At 40.0% G+C, this 16,930-nt stretch overlaps 1 protein-coding gene across 4 annotated transcripts in view; it reads left to right on the forward strand.

Moving 5' to 3' along the window:
- Positions 1-16,930, forward strand: part of RPS6KA2 (ribosomal protein S6 kinase A2) — a 285,019-nt gene that overhangs the window by 244,321 nt on the left and 23,768 nt on the right. For all 4 annotated transcript variants that reach the window (XM_048298315.1, XM_048298318.1, XM_048298317.1 and 1 more), the window contains 3 exons: positions 1,193-1,295; positions 5,962-6,092; positions 7,707-7,832. In XM_048298315.1, the coding sequence (XP_048154272.1) occupies positions 1,193-1,295; positions 5,962-6,092; positions 7,707-7,832 (360 nt within the window). The remainder of the gene's footprint in view (positions 1-1,192; positions 1,296-5,961; positions 6,093-7,706; positions 7,833-16,930) is intronic.

Raw genomic sequence — 16,930 nt, forward strand, 5'->3', positions numbered from 1 at the left:
AAAGTTTGGATTAAATGTTACATTTATGCTCAGACATGTTAATTGTGGGGAACTGTCTGTGCCAACTAATTCAGCCCTTTGAAACCTGAGAACAAAAGCATTGCTAGAAAGGAAATGCAGTCTAGGGACTGCAACATGGGGCAGGGAGTCAAACTGGAGCTCTGTTCCCCGTGCTGCTATCAGCGTGATGTTCAGTTTTGGCCATTTCAGGCAGAGATGGTGCAAAGATGGCTGAAATCATTAGGGCTCTTTCCATTAGCCTCTGTAGGCTTTGGATCAGATCCAGACATCCTGCACCTGTGTGTGTCTGTGTGTGTATGAATGCTTGCAAAGGAGCATGGTGTAGAAATTTCTTAAAGATCTCTGAGAATAAGTAAACAGGCCACGAAGTCCCTTGTAATAAAGGTAGGATGCATTAGGATGAACTTATGGTGCCTGTTACTTAGGTGATCCCCTACATGACCCCTCAGTCACCAGCAGAAACTCACACACCTACCAGTACTTACCTGTTACAGACTTCCCTCTCTTCCTTATGTTTTACCTTGGTTTTGCTCCTCAGTTCAAGCCACATGTAGAGCTTCAGTGTGATTCCCCACCCATTCCCAGTGCTTTCTCCCTAGCATCTTTTGATGGGAATTTCATGTAATCATCAGCTGTAAACCCCCTTCCCTTTTACCAGGTATGCTAAAAGAAAGTCTCTTTTTTAGGTTGTAAGGACCAGGCAGCCAAGCCTGTTGCTCAGCTCAGTCTGGCAGCATGTCAAACATTGCTGGTTCTTGACAAATAATAAATGCTAAAACACTCATGGCTTCCTAGCAGTTCTTTGTGCTGACTGCCATTGCTGCTCTGCTGAAGTCACCCTGTTTCCTGGTCTTACCATTGCACACTCCAGTCCTGCCCTTAGACCAGTGAATTTCCAGATGCCCCAGCTGGAATACTGTTCCATTCTATGGGCTAAATTTTTGCCAGGATCATTTGTGTAGCTAAATCTGCAGCGACCATCCAGAGCACAGATTTTAAGCCAACCTGTCAAGCAGGAGCCAGAACCATGGATACATCATCCTTTTCTGTCAGTCCAGCAAGGACAGCATGGAGCTGAGAGAGGACACCCTAAAGGAAGCAGGGGAGTCTACCTGCAGATGCTGAGGGTGTAAACGTTGATGTTGATTGTGATCTGTTCTTCTCCTTGTAGAAACTCTACAGAAAAGAAATCAAGCCTCCTTTCAAGCCCGCAGTGGGGCGGCCAGAAGACACCTTTCATTTTGATCCAGAGTTCACGTCTCGAACCCCCACAGGTTAGTAAGGTGGCACATGGGTAAATACATCTTTTCAGTTAGTGAATTCATTCTTCCTTCCCCTCCCTATTCCAACACAGTCTAAAAGTCTGATCATCTGTGGCATTACAGGGTTTTGCCATATCCAGCAGGAAGCAAAGACTGTTTTTGCTTTTCCAACAAAAGAAGCTCATAAGTATTTCATCAGCTTCACATTAACTTGTCTTCAGGAAGGACAGATTTCACATTTTTAAAAGCAAAAATAACTATTGCTTTGCTATTTTATTACTCATCATTGCTTACACTAGCTGAATTTAACTATTTTAAGTTACCTCGGCTTCAAAGAACTTTGCATCTCTGCAAGTTAGTATGTAATTATATATTGCATAGATGTTTTAATTATGACGTCCCACAGACTATGGACTGTTGGAAGTTAAAGTGCGGTTAAAAGCAATGAAGAATCATCAAGTTCTCAGGTCAGCAGAGTTATGCCAACAGGAAATTTCGCCCACAATATTTAGAAAATGCTTGCAGAGAGAATGTTGTTCCTGTAACTTCTATTTCCTAATAGAAATACCACACTTTTTACTCTATATACAGATGAAGGTGACTGTTGCACAAAACTCAATCTTTCCACTCTTTTAAGTGGAAAGCAAGAATATCAATAATGTCAGAGTGGTAATCCCATTTATTTTGTTGCCTCCTGCTAGACATGGATAAGTTACGTTACATTTCTGCCTGTGATATTCCTGTAAGTAGTAAGTACCTATTTATGCTTTCTAAAGTGTAAGAATTGAATTAGTTGTTGTTTGTAAAACACTTTGAAGATGGTAAGCTCTATAAATATCATGTAGTATTGTTGTAATAACCAAGTATAAGCTTCAACCCTCAAATTGCCCCAGAACTGTTGTAGTGAGAGGGAAAGATCTGAGCTTGCATTATGAAAATGCCTACATTGTAACACGTGAATCAGAGCTGAGATTTCCAGCAGTTTTTGTTCAGGCTTATGACCTACACCATTTTTTCTTAAAACTAGCCCAAACTTCTATTCAAAGCCTGGCTCAAATTTCCTTTCACGAGGTTTGAAATAATGGTATCTACTTCAAATCTTTTGTCAGTCAGTTCCTATTTTTTTTTTTTTCTGCAAGGTTGTGCTGACTTTTGCAAGCTATAAAAATACTAATTCTTTTTTTTCAAATGGAACATCCCCACCTGTGTCCAGTATATTTTGGTCATGTTCTGATATTCCTATTCCACTGCATAGAAGCATGATCTTTGGTAACTAGACATCTCACCCATCTGATTTTAGCTTTAATTTAGATTTCAGAGGAACTAATTTCTGTGAAATACTGGAGACTGCAAGTGAGTCTGGTCTTGAGAGATGTGTAGTCTGGTGCTGCCATGGGAAGTTCCACTGATGTGCAAAGAAGCATCAAGAGTTTGTATTGCTTTGGAAGCTCACATTTCATTCGTTTTCGTAATGCCTGGGGCTGTATTTTACACTCTGCATGTTACTACTGTTGCCTAACTAAATTTGTTATTTTGTACAAGACACTGACTTGGAAGATTTGTTTTGGGGTGGTGGCTGGGCTGGGGAGATGGCCTGCCTCAATTCTGCTTTGGGCTACCATGGGTAGTGTCCTGAGAATCAAACCATGCCTTTTCAAAATAGGTGTAATTGGAAGTGTGAATCCATTTGCGCTTCCAGAGTGATGGAAAAGCCCTGGCAGAATGGAAGAATATTTTGCAGCCCCTGACTGTTTACTGGTGGGTCAACCAGGATGAGGGAGAGCATCACAGATGTGTTCAATACTGGCTCACACTGCTGATGGAACAGAACAATAACCTCTTTTATTTTGTGGATTTTCTATCATGACATAGACCCCAAACAAAATAACCATGTTACTGTGAACATCCTCAGATAGAAAGCAGTGTAATAATTCCTGCTTCATGATCATGCAGTTGTGTTTTAATGAAGCTGCCAGAAAGACACTACCAAGCAGGGGATACAACAACATATAGTCATTTTACACTGTATTTATGAATGAGTTCTCCTGCCTGGAGGCAGGTTTATGTCAAAGTTTTGGATCCAGTAAATCTTGTCAGTCCAGTGATTTGCTGTACCTCAGAAACTTCCTTTACCCTGGAGGTTGAAACAGCCTTCTGTGGATTCTTAACCTCAGATCTAAGTGTGCCAGAGATGTGGTTTCTGGCACTGACAGATCATTTATGTGGGTATAGTTTCACATCACTTTTTCTCAGAGATTTGTCCAAGTTGGAGTTGATTTTTCTGGCCACTTGCTTCCTGAATTCACCACCGTGGACCCACATGTCATTTGTGGTGACTCAGCTCCTTACAGAGAGCTGGAGGCTGAAGCAATCTAGGTTAGAAATGGTGATTTGAACATGGATCAGACCAAGATCATTCTTGTGACCCAATTTAGATTTCAGTCCACAATTGTTTGTACTGTTGCAATTGATGGGACAGCAGGAATATTTTAGACTGACTTTTCTGCTGAGAAAAAAGTATGTAAAATTTCACCTGAAGTATCTAAATATCCTGCTTTGCAAATATGATGTTTCCCAGCCCCAGTGAAACATGATGAAGGAAATTACTTAAGAGTTATGAAGTCTTTGAAAACCCTTAAACTTAGATGCTCTAGTGGAACAAAGCATTACGACTTTTTCACAGGAGGAAAGATAACCATTATACAAGATTGGTGCTTGTAAGTGGATCTAATTCAGACATATGAAATGATTCTGATTTATAGGGCCTAGAAAAATGATTTAGTTTTCTGAGCTGTCAGTCAGTTAACATGATTTAAACATAATTTTGCACTTAACAAAAATGTTTTAATGGGTAAATCAGTTGTTGGCGATGAATATGTAATAGTGAACACTAAATCATCAATAGTTCTTCTGCAGTATTTGCTCAAGCGATTGGCAGGGAGTTATGAAGAAACAGTTATTTTTAAATAGAGCTGACCTACCACTTCAGTTTTAGAGCTGGATCACAGCTTTTCTGAAGTTCAGAAGTGTTCAGATGTGAATTATTGTCATTCCTTTTCTTAAAAGAAACATTCTTTCCTCTTAATTAATCCCTCTTGTAAAAATCACTGTTATATATATGCCATGGTAGGAAGTATCCAGTGATGCAAGAGATCTGGTGTGATTCATCCATGTATTTTTGAGGAGAGTGCCCATCAAAAACACTGAGATAAGCAAAAAGCCCACGTCATTTTACCGAAAGACAGTCTCCTCCATCTGAACTCTTACTTGCTGGGCAGTAAGAACAGACTGACTCCTGACTCTGACTCCTGTCAAAGCTGAGGAAGCTTTGTGATGAGAAACAGAATTAGCTGCCGTCTCAGTTTGTTTATTCCCAAGCAGATCTATTGGTTTTACCAAATTCTGACTTCAGTTCCTCTATTCATTTGACCGGTAGATTTATACAGGGAGTGTGCACACTAAGAAGTACACATTCTCACGTATTTTCAGGGCCTCAAGCAGGTGAGTCAGATATAAGGCTCAGTGGGGATGAATTTTCTTTAGATAACTGGGTATTTACACACTTTTCTACAAGGAAATAGCTTTCTAAAGAAAGTTTAGCTGTAACTTTGTCATGGTAAATCACATGGTGCATTGGAGAAAATGCGAAGAGAAAAGGAGAAAAAAAAAAACCAACACAATTCCCCCCCCCCCCCCAATAAAAAAAAAAGGTTGGCAAATTTTACTACTATAGGTTTTATAATACCCAGCCAGTTACCAAGGAATGGTTTACAAAGTGATTCTTCTTGCTTAAGAAAATACCTGGGATAAAACATACATAGGGGAGAAAGATCTCTTTAAACCTTTCAAGAATTTTAAGTGAAGCACAGCTCTTCTCGTTTCATCATGCTGCTTCTCTCACTGAGCAGTGCTGCAGGTATGAAGAATTGCTCTCTGGTTATTTCATTCCAAAGGTAGAATAATTCAGGATTTTTTGAACTTTGGTGATTCCTTCCCTCCTTTTGCCATGTCAGGGGAAGGAATGGGGAGAAAATCTCCATGAAAGTTAGTTAAAACAATCCTAGTTGTTTTGTTCACCTGAGGACAAGTCAGCCACTGCCTTTCCTGGAGTAGGTCCCAGCTCCTAAAGCTGCTCCAGAAGATTCCTATAAGGCTGCAAACCACCACTACTGGAGTATTGTGCTTTTACATTGGTTTCATGTCTTCCTGGTATTCTCCTGACCCAGCATGACACTTCAGTCTTTGTAATTTCTGTAGTCAAGTCGTGCTGCAAAGGACAGATATAGCAGCCTGTAGCTTTCTTCCACTCCCTGGAGAACCTCTGCTGAGCCCTGCAGGGTGCCCTGCCCCTGTCTCTCTCCTGTCTCTCCGAGCCTCTCTGCCCTGTGCCTTCTCTCTCTCTGTGCACAGGTAGTACTTTGCCTAAGAATGAACATGCACTGTGAAAAAATCCCTGTATCCAAGAAGAGACATCTTTGCAAAAATCCCCCGGCATTGTTCAAATCCAGAGGAAAAGAATGGAGAAGGCACACCAAAGCCTTGATATTCCCATGTGTCTGCCAGTTTATCAGATCTGCTGTTGACTGGCAGGGGTGGCTTTGTCTGTCGTGGTGCCATGCTATTGCATTTTTGTTCTTTTGTGCAGCTCATGAGGCTCTTTTCTTCCCTTCTTCTACAGATTCCCCAGGTGTTCCTCCAAGTGCCAATGCTCATCATCTTTTCAGAGGATTCAGCTTTGTTGCCTCTAACTTGGTGCAGGAGCCTGCACAGCAAGATGTGCACAAAATCACTGTTCACCCAATTGTGCAGGTACTGATGCTGGTTACATTTCACATCTGATGTGCAGATACGTATGTGCATAGTGTATTTAAGCTGCCTAATGTTCTCACTGGTATTTCACAGCTACCTAGTGTAGGAAGGAGGTGTTTTACATGCAGCATGTAGGTGGTGGAAAACGAGAATTTTTTCCCAAAGGCTTTTATGTATAAAATGTTCCTCACCGCCTTTGCAAAGGAAATAGGAACTTCACTTTGTCACAACTAAAATGAAAAGTACTTCTCAATACCTGAAACAGGATTCCAGTTTTGCATGGAGGGTGGGTAATGAAGTGTTTTTTCACTGAATGCATGTCTTTCTCAACAGTTTTGTCTTGGATTATATGACACAGTCTGTGCTGGCAAAGGGGTTTGATGGACTACAGCTACAGGCTCCCAGAGACACAGAGCCCAAGCTCCTGGGTGTAAGAGGCCACCCTACTCCTGTTGCTAGTGCACAAAAACCTGGGTGTACTCACCTAAACCAGGGTGGCTTGATGGGGGAACATGCCAGACACTTGGTTCTTTTCTGCCATTACCCTAAAAAAATACATCCAGCTGTACTTTAAACCAGAAATAAATTGCTACAAAAGGTTCAATACATCAGAGGAAAAGCGAATGACGAGAAAGAACTGAGCTGCTTAAAGATGCAGCCAATATTCTCACTAGGGAAAAGCCCCTTTTCTTACCCACAGCCACAGGTATACATGCCTCAAGGAGGGAGACCCTGCCTATGGTTTTCATAGGTTTTCATCTCTATTTTAATTATTTACAGTGGAATATGTCATACTCTTAAAGATGCTCTTATGCAACAGTAAGTGAAATGTTACCCAAGCAATTACATCCCAGAAATGTTATATATATTTCTGTGATTTAATTTGTAAAAATGTAATACTAACACATGCATGTCTTATGATTTAGCAGGTTCTGTGTGGACTTTGCTAGCAAGGTTACACTTCTAGACAGAGGATTCTTGGAGGATTTTTAGAGGTGCTGGTCATTTCTTGAGTCCTGGGATGGAATTTGCAGCAAAGCCTCAGATTTGGGATTCACCATTGAACCAGTCTACCTGCCCAGACATTTTCCAAATATGAATTAAGGACTTAAAATAGTAACTTCTCTCTCACAGAGAAACCACAGATAAACATATTCTAGACAGGACCTCCAGTGATCTGGAGGTGCTCCCATATATGGGGTATCTCTCTTGAAGACTGTGAAGCTATTAATATTTTATAAGTTATCTGCCCCTCAGTTTATATTGTCAAGATATGTGGGTTTTTCAGGAGATTTGGCCCCACAGTTTTCTATGAATTTCTAATAGATAGTGATTTTCTGCATTCCAAAAGTAGTTTAGGAAATCACTGTGGTTTTGCTGCTATTTCTACATGGACAACTCCATCTTATGGACTGGAAAAAGGTAAAAAGGGAAGAGACACACTTATTTGTTTAAGTAAAGGGCTTCATAATTTTTTAACTGGACTTAGAAAAGCTGCTAAGGACAAGAGAGTTCTGTGAAGGAGAGATCAAGCACCTCCATCAAGAGGAGGCTAGCCTTTGCTTTTACATACCCATGTCCTGATTACCTTGTTTCTTTTGTCTTTCCCTATAGCAGTTACATGGGAACAACATTCATTTTACTGATGGATACGAGATCAAGGAGGACATAGGAATTGGCTCCTATTCAGTGTGCAAGAGATGTGTTCATAAAGCTACAGAAACAGAGTTTGCAGTGAAGGTAAGAAAGCCTCTGGTAAATGCCAGAAATGCAGCTGAGACTGCTCTGCCAGCCTGGGCAGCAGTGGAGTCACTGGATTTTTTGTTGGCTTATTTCTTGTTGCTGGGTGTTGCTTGGGACTTTTTCTGTTTTGTAAGATGGCAGGTTTCATGATAAGTTTTATTTTTTTTCACACTTCAGTCTCACCACATAGAATTCCTCAGTGGAAAAAACCTTTTAATCACTTCAGCCGTGCTCCTTGCAAACTGAATAAGATTTACATATCCTACACTGAATCATCATAATTTTAAAAAATCACATATAAAATTATTGCAAAGTTGAATCATGATTTATTCTTCTTTCTCAAGTTGTATAGATCTCACTTTTTTGTTGTAATTAGACAGATTTTTCAGTGAAAACCATGACCACATACAAAAATTCAGATTTCTTTTTTTTCTTCTTACATTCAAAACAAATGCTATCAAAATGAGCAAGTCGATCTTCAGCCGAAATTTAAAATATTGATTTAGGTGGGCATTAAAGACAAGTCAGTGAACTTCAGACTTGGTCAAGCAGCAGTGCATAAAACAGAGTCACCTCAGCCACTGAGGCCAGGAAGCAGCTAAGATGAGGGAACCTTTTCCTACAGGGAAGAACTTCAGTAGAACTACTTTGCAAGGCCATGCTCAGAGCACTGTCATAATCTCTATTCAGGGCTGCTGAATGAGCAGCATGCAGCCATTTCAGCGGGCAGTACAGACCAGGGTATGTGGCAAGTGGTTGTGAGATTGCAGCTCAGAGGAAGAGTTCCAAAAGTGCACTTTCCTTTAAGGAAAAGTGTAGCAATGAAAACACTCGTATGTTAGAACAGTATTTCATGTTTTTGTTCTTGTACCAAGAAGGGACAAGATTAGATTATAACAAGGAATTTGAGAAGACAGGGGAAGTTAGGTCAGATCCTTTCACTCTGCAGCATCTCATGGGAACAGATTGCAGTTCATAGAGAAGTGTATTTACCAAACTTGCACTAAATGAAGGGATCTAGCCAACTGCCACTCTACTTTGGTTATTTTAAAATTTTAGAAAAGAGATGTAAATTTTGCTAATAAATGAGATTGTGTCTTTGCTAGTCAGTGAGATGATGAGACCTTAAGGAAGTGATCCAAACTGCAGTTCATGAGATAAATTACCTCCAGACAGCCAATAGAATAAGATTAAATATTTTATTTAGTCTTACTTTCCACTGCTAGACTGATGACAATGCAGTATCTGTGAAAATCCATGAAAATTTTCATGTTTCCTCATGGTGGCCACAAAAATCTGGAAAACACTATTAACCTACAATCTGTTGATGTCACTTCAAACAATGGTTGATTTCTCTGCGCTACACCATAATCAGGAACATAGACTTACCAGCAGATCTGTGGGCTTGCAAATGAATATGCTACTATTTTTATTTCTAATGAATGAAAAAATCTGGTTTTTTCAGTGCCCAGGTAATTTGTCAACAGATGGCATTATGTTATAGTAGGTATGAGTTCTGTATAATTTAAATACATCCATGATGAACAAAATGTATGCTAAATTAAAGTAATAACTTTAATAATTCATTTGTATCAAGTATTGTGGACAGATTCATCAGTGTAATACAGCCACTGGGAAACCAAAATAGAAAAACTTCATCCCTCGAAGAAGTCTGCATGCCCAAATCTGACAGGGTCCAGCATGCTCAGCAGCTGGGTGTTTGGGGTACCTCAGAGGATCCAGAAAAAAAGCCAAGGCATGGAGACACTCAAAACTCCAGAAGAGTTCAGCACTGTGGTTCAGCACTAGGTTTATGCTCTTTCCCATTTTTTTAATATTTTCTCTTTTTACTTCTTCCTCCACTTCTTACAACTCTTTTCTTGTCATGTAAATACGTCTTGATTTTGACTGCCAGTGTAGGCAACATGTGCAGCATCTCAGTTTCTGACACAGTGTGAGTCAAATGTGTAGCACAGATTTGGGGTTGGAGACAGTTGGTGGGTTTCTGTTTATTCTCTTTCCAGCACATTTAGTGCTGCCTCTTTGACTATTACTCCTACCAATATATTAATTTTACTTTTCTTTCAATTTTATTGTAATTTCATAATGAGATTATATCATTTTGTTGTCAGAGTAGCTCACTTTCAAAAAAATTGCACAATGCCACCCATTTCAAGTAATTAGATAGCACAGGAGTCGCAACAGATATTATCATAATTATATATCGGTCCCTTTTGACATGCATCCTTTAACACTCTCTATAAAAATCACTGTAATTAGGCTCTTTTCATTTGTGTTAGTAAGTATAATTTTCCCAGTGTTCTCAAGTACCTAACGTTCACAGGAAAAAGTATCTGCAGTGATAGTTTATGTGATAGGCAGCAGCCCCACTTGCCTTGCACCACCTCATTAAAAGCTCCCTCTTTCAGATGAACTGCCAACACGTCAGAGAGTAGCATCCTGTCTCCCCCAGGGGAGGCTGGTGGTAGGGAAGGAGTTAGGGAAATTATGTGGTGGCATCACTGCGGGAAGACACACATCATGTCACTGTGGAAGTAAATAATCCTTCAGTGCAGACTGCCACTCACCTTATTTACTATTATTGTGTGGTGTCTTACTGAGACAGGAAATTACCTGGCCAGAGTAACTTGAGTCAGAGCTACAGTCAGAAAAGCAAAACCTTTCCTAGCCCAGAAGGAGAATATATTTATTAAAATGGAAAATCATCCCTTTTCCTTTTGATGGCCATCTGCTACTAATTGGGGGGCATCTTGTAGAAATAATTAGATGTATAGCAGTGCAAAGAAGTTCTTTGCTGGTGTTGTAAAAGCATCTGAACAGATCTGGAATTTCACTCTTTTCAGAGCTCATTGAGACTAGGCACATTGCTCACTGAGGAGCTTTTGGAATTTTCCCCAGACACCTCTCAGCACCTGTAGGCAGCTGTACTGCCTTTGTAAATCCAGTCCTGGAGCCTGCTGAAGAAGAGAATTTTCTTGCAACCTATTCCCTCTTCTTCTGTGTCATCTGTAAAAATGAAATGCTAATAATAAACTCTAAAGCTATTTTAGACATGCCCTCGGGCTCCTAAGTGCAGTATTTCAGAATTCAGACATATCTCCACTTCTGAGAGCATTTCACTACCATGCTAGAGAAAAAACCCTGTAGACAGTCAGATTTCGTGCCAGCTGAGTCTACTCTGAAACTAATAGGCACCTATCTAGGTCAGTGCAGGTAGATGTTGGTTTAGCAAGTCCATGTGTCATATTCTACTGCACGTACGTACTCTGAGGAGCTTTTAAAATTTTACTCTTAACTTTCCTTCCGTCTCATTCTCTGGTGAAAAAAAGTAAAAAGTTCTGAAACTCAAGTAAGTATTTGTTAATTTTTCTGAATCACAGAATGTTCTTAGTTGGATGCTTCATAAGACTCTGGTAGAAAGAACATAGACGGGAAAACAAGTGTTTCTCTGATGGACCTCTATTGTGTTACAGATTCTTCTGCTATGATATTGATCATCTTGACTACAGCAGGCCTAATGATTTTCAATAGCAAAGAGAACTGGCATTGTCATAGTCACATACTTCACATGGGTGTATATGTAATGGTGAGGTCAGGAGCAAAGGAAAATCAGATCGAAGTATTAAGGCACATCAGTATCTATAGAAAATAAGTTAATTAAGTAAAAGAATGATGCTAGAGGAGACGGGAGGGGTTTCTGTGGGTGGAAGAAAGTTTGCAATGGAAGCCTAAACAGATTAAGAGCTCTTGTTTGGAGTTCAGAGCTCTCGGTGAATCAGATTTTGCAAAACCTGCCAGAGATGTGATGCAATTAGCATATTCCAAATGTTTTTCTTTACTTAAAACTATTGCACAGCTTTCAAGCTTGGAGCGCTAATGAAGCTTTCAAGATGGATTTTTGGATCTGCTTCTTACTGACACCAGATTAAGTAAGTTAGAAAAGGACTTGATTTCATCTCCCTGTTTCTGAAAGTTTATCTATTTAGATTGACTCCTGACCCCCAGGAGAGATTACTGGTGGATAATAGCCAAGTAGAAATTTCTGCTGCTGGGCCAGTTCTACCCCCAGTCCTGCCCCAGACATTGCAGAGGCGGGTGGCTTAGGTGCCAGATTCAACAGCTTGACATCAACCGCCTTCTTCTCCAGGTCAAAAGAATATCCAACTGGTTAAGTCTTGTTGGTTTTTAGTCCCTTCATGCTGTTAGAGACAGGGCAAACAACTAGGTAAAAACACAGGATAAATATTTTTCCCTCCTTTGAAGAAGAAACATATAGTAGAGACCGACCCAGTTGACAAGTCCAATTTTGCAGATGCCAATATTACAGTGGAATTTGGATCTTGAAACACATGTGAATCTCATGACTTTTTCCTATCTCTGTAATGTACTAACCAGCTGTTTGGCTCCAGATGTTCCACAGTTCTGAGCAAAGCCAAAGTTTGCATCTATGTCTGCCACTGGGATACAAGTTAGTTTATGCTAGAGTCTGAGTAAATTGTACAGCTCATGTATCATTCTGGTAATTGCAAAGCACTGAAAGCACATCTGTCTAGCATGTTTTGGTATGTGCAGACTGGAGAGAAGGCACATTTTAATTAGCTACAAAAATTCAATACCAGCAGAGAGGTGATGTCAACATGCTGTCAATAAACAGAGATCATGAGAGCTAGTGTTAGCAGGCCTGTGTAATCGAACTGGTTGTATACGTCTATTTATTTGTAGTAACAGTGAGTGACATAGTCACTAAAATCCGTCTAAATTCCAGAGTTTATTCATAATTTCCTTAAACTTCATTTTCCTCTTCCATTGATGTTCCCGGTCTTGATTTGGTTGTTTTGAGGTGGTTAGTGTAAGTAGATAAAATTGCACAGTAATCTGAAGGCAGGAGGTTCCACAGTAGTATTTAGTGGCTCTACATTTTCTCCTTAACCTGTACTATGGTTAGGTCAGGAGTTTGGTGCTGAATGCAGTAAAGAAAATAGGAATCTTATTTAGTGAAATAAAAAAACCAGTCCAAACATCATTAAATCTCCTTGAAAGTTAAGGTGTCTGTAGATTTAGAGAGATTTGCTTAAAATTGTCTCTCCTTAACCATAGAAAGTCGCTAAAGTGAAAGAGACAGTGAAAATTTCAGGGAAGGCTCTGTATCAATTCTTGTCTGTTTGGGAGGTACCTAGTGTCTGCTGGAAAATGGATAAATATATCAGTATATAAATAGGCAGGTCAATGGAAAGTTTGCTGACTGACCTCAGATTTCTTGGCCCTGAGTCTGCCAGCTTGTCAAACCAGCTGCTTGTCATCTACTGCTTGTCCAGCCTTTTCCTCCCTCTGCCTGCACCAGAACATGGTACAGGGGTCAGGCCCCAGGGTATGTGCAGCAATCTCCAGGTCAGAACCACTGGTAATGCATCCCCTTTAAATTTAGCTTTGAAATTTCGCAGAAGTTCCTGCTGGTGGAGCAGAGCACTATCAAGACTCTGAAAGAGAGAGGATGGGCTGAATGGGCATGGATCAGATGCTGAGGTGCTGTCTCAGTTCTCCTTCACTCCCTAGTAATGCAAGCCCCCCTTGACTTTGCTGGGTGGCTGTCACAATCAGGTTTGTATGGGTAAGGGTAGGCCTCTGTCACATCTTGCACTTGGGGAAAAAATCGCATCAGGAAGAATATAATGTTATATAAAAGGACCTCATTATCGAACCTGTTAGCCAAGTGAAGGGAAATAAGAATGTCAGCCATGCTTCTGGAAGCCCCTAACTGTCCTTGCTCTTCCCCAAGATGGCTTATCAAATTATCTGTGAAGAGCAAATTTTTTGCCTCTGCAAGATCATACTAACGATTCTGAAAGATACTTTCTAATATTTTATTGAGAAAGTGTCTCTGACTGCAATCTTCCCAAAATTTTTCATTACTATTTGCTTCCCTTCCCTGAATATGTAATGCAACTGCTCAGTGTTTTCAAATAATTCATAGGATGGAAATACAAATATTTGAATACCACCATCAGACAAGCATTTCATAAATATGTTGCTAGTGTAGTTACAGTTTTATTAATAAAATTCTTATGCAGACCTATAGATTTCTATCTTACTAACATGTTTGCATATAAATGAGTTTTTCTTGTAGTACCTGAGTAGGAATACTGAACTCTGTGAGATCATGCGCTCTTTTGGTATCCATGATTTAAGATAGAATATAAGCAAATTAGAGAAAATCTGTAACAGAAAATATGCAAGAATTGCAAGGCAAGCTCTACCAAGAGAGCTACAAATACGTGTGATGTAAGACAGACAAGAGCCCAGAGGAATGCAATCAAAATCTATAAATATCTCTAAGGTGATATAAATGATGGATGACAACCATTTGGCTGCTAAAGACAGCAAAAGAAGACAGAATGTCTTGAAGCTAAAAAAGGGATTTTCAGGGGAAAAAAAAGTCTGATTGTGAGAGCAGTTGGTAAAGCAGACTCTTCAAGGAGATGACCTAGACATCTTCCCCCTCACATGCCAAGAAGTTGGGTTTCTCATATTAGTGGAAATGTAGCCTTACAAAATGCAGGGTCAGAGGTACAAGATCCCTTCTTACCTTGATAAACTGCAGAGAACACTTACCAGGTTCTCCCATGGAATTTGGTTTATAAAGCTGGGCATCAGGAAATAATGTGGCCCAGACACCTAAGGAAAAGATGGTTTTGAGTGTCTGAAGCACACACAAGCTTCTTGGCAGTGGGGCACCGGATGCTGTAGCCTATAGAGTGCCATGTAGGAGATACAGGCTTCAGAGCAGATTTAAGCACAAATCTTTGTCCTTCTTTGAATTGGCATAGGGAGGGTTGTTTTCCAGAGCGCTCTGCAAAGAAACCAGCATTAATAGCCCTAATAAGGGCTAGTTACCATACTAAGAGGTTACGAACAGCATGGAGGGTGTCCTCTAGATGTGATGGAAAGAGAAAATGATTTACAGGACAATGGATGAAGCATCAAAGGGTGATAGATTATTATTGTCTATGAGGATCTTATGTCTGATCTGTGACAGTCTTTTTGAAGGCTATTTTGGTTTTCCCACTTCAAAAACTTTTATCAAAGGACCTAACTTCCACACTGGACCAGAGCAGTTCTGTACATTCACCATAACAGGAGGCAACATAGCCTATTTCATATGGCATCCTCATTTTTTAAGATTTGGGGTTTCTGAAATACCTGCAAAAACTTCAACGAGTCTCACTTTTCTATTGTTTTGATTTGAGTTCGGATAGGAGTTGGACTCAATGATCCTGATGGGGTCAGGATTTTTGGGCTGAATGGGGTCAAAGCATTGCTTAAGTCTTAACAAAATAATCAGAGAGGGCAGGTAGAAATACAGAAACATGTGCAGGTCACCTCTTAATCTCAGCTTTGAAGCAAATATTAAATGTGTAGTGGTTGTACATCTCTGGTTTAAGGATTCCTGCAGCCTCCCTCCCGCTTCATCACAAAGCTCACAGTGTCTCTTTCCTTGGCATGGCTGAACCTCTGAAGAATGTGAGATTATGGTATTTCTCGCTGCTAACTAGATCTTTTCTGAGACCTAGGATCAGGCAGCGACTTTTCTACAGCTTAATAATATGATGTTTCTCTTTGCTAGTTTGCTTGCCAAATACCGAAAGTATTTTGGACAGAATTTGGTCCTTTGTGCCTCTGTTTCTCTTTTGGGGACATTCAAACTATGCTTCTTGTATTTGTCTTCCGTACTGACGTAATAATTTTCCCCTTTTGTAAATTCTGAATATGATACACTGGTTTCCATCCCTGAAGCTTTTTGTAGAAGAAGGTGGGAGCAGCACTGCAGTTATTTGATGGACTGAAAACTCATCAGTCTGATCCAAGGACAATGTGCTGAGCAGAGCAGACTGAAACAGTGCAGAGCCTTTCCACCAAGCTATTCTGCCTCCAAAACTGAAGACTTCTCCCTAGAATGAGCTTTTCTGTTTCACGGGTGCTATTGAAATAAATTTGTTACTGTTTCTGCTCTGCTTGGAAAATGTCTGCTACCCTATAAGTGCTAATTAACAAGAACAGTTAATTAACAGTTCCAGCTGACAGCTTAGGAGTGCTAAGTCAGCAAACAGTGTCAGCAAGTGGGCATGCTCTGTGTGCAGAAGTGTTTAATGTCTCACCTGCACAGCTTGATTGGATGGGCAGTCCTTATTTCAGAAAAGTATTGCTAATTAGGCCTGTTTCTTCTAATAGTCGTTTCTCTATTTTCCTGAAAGATTTAAACATGGATGGAGGGAATGAATTTCTGGAGCTAATCAAAACTAATAGCACAGCAAATAGTCCCTCAGAAACTATGAGGCTTGGAAAAGTTCTCCTTGGAGACATCTTAAATGTAAAATTATACCATGTTCTTTTAAATAATATTAGCCTTTCTGCAGTGATTTTCATCCAGCTTGAGTTATTTGACATCAAAAAAGGAACGAAATTAAAACAGATGCTTGGCATGAATAGAGCTTATTTTTAGAAGGAAATATTACTGAAATGGAAACCTGTACATTTTCCAGCAGCACAGAATTGCAGGAAACTCTCTCTGTGATACTTTCTTTGGAATTAGTATTGTAGATGAAACTGTCAGGTTGAAATCTCTGTGTGCTGTCACACCTCCTTTTTTCAGAAGAGAAGCAAATCCCACCTATAGTCACTTCCACTAGTGGTGCCCTCAATTTTCAAATACATCACAGTGTAGATATAATGTGCAAAGGGACACAAAATTAATTCTCCCTTTGCTCATCCCTCACTTCTCAGAAAAGTAAAGGATTTTTACAGGGACTATCACATCACACTATGTAATGAGTCTTTTCTTAAAGGAGATTAACCCATGCTTACTCTCCAAACAGACTATAGAAAAAAACATTATATAACAGAAAATAAAGCAGCTTTTAAAAGTGTATAGAACTCTCTTCCTCCTCCATGCTTTTTTCACAAAGCCATTAGAACTTCCCTAGTATTGGTCAAAAGGAGCTTTACATCATCTCACTGCCTAAACACACTGGCAGCCTCAGCTGTGGCTGTACAAGTTGTGACAGTGCCCAGGTGTCTGC

This window comes from Corvus hawaiiensis, chromosome 3, assembly GCF_020740725.1.
Source record: "Corvus hawaiiensis isolate bCorHaw1 chromosome 3, bCorHaw1.pri.cur, whole genome shotgun sequence".
In the NCBI taxonomy this organism is placed as follows: domain Eukaryota; kingdom Metazoa; phylum Chordata; class Aves; order Passeriformes; family Corvidae; genus Corvus; species Corvus hawaiiensis.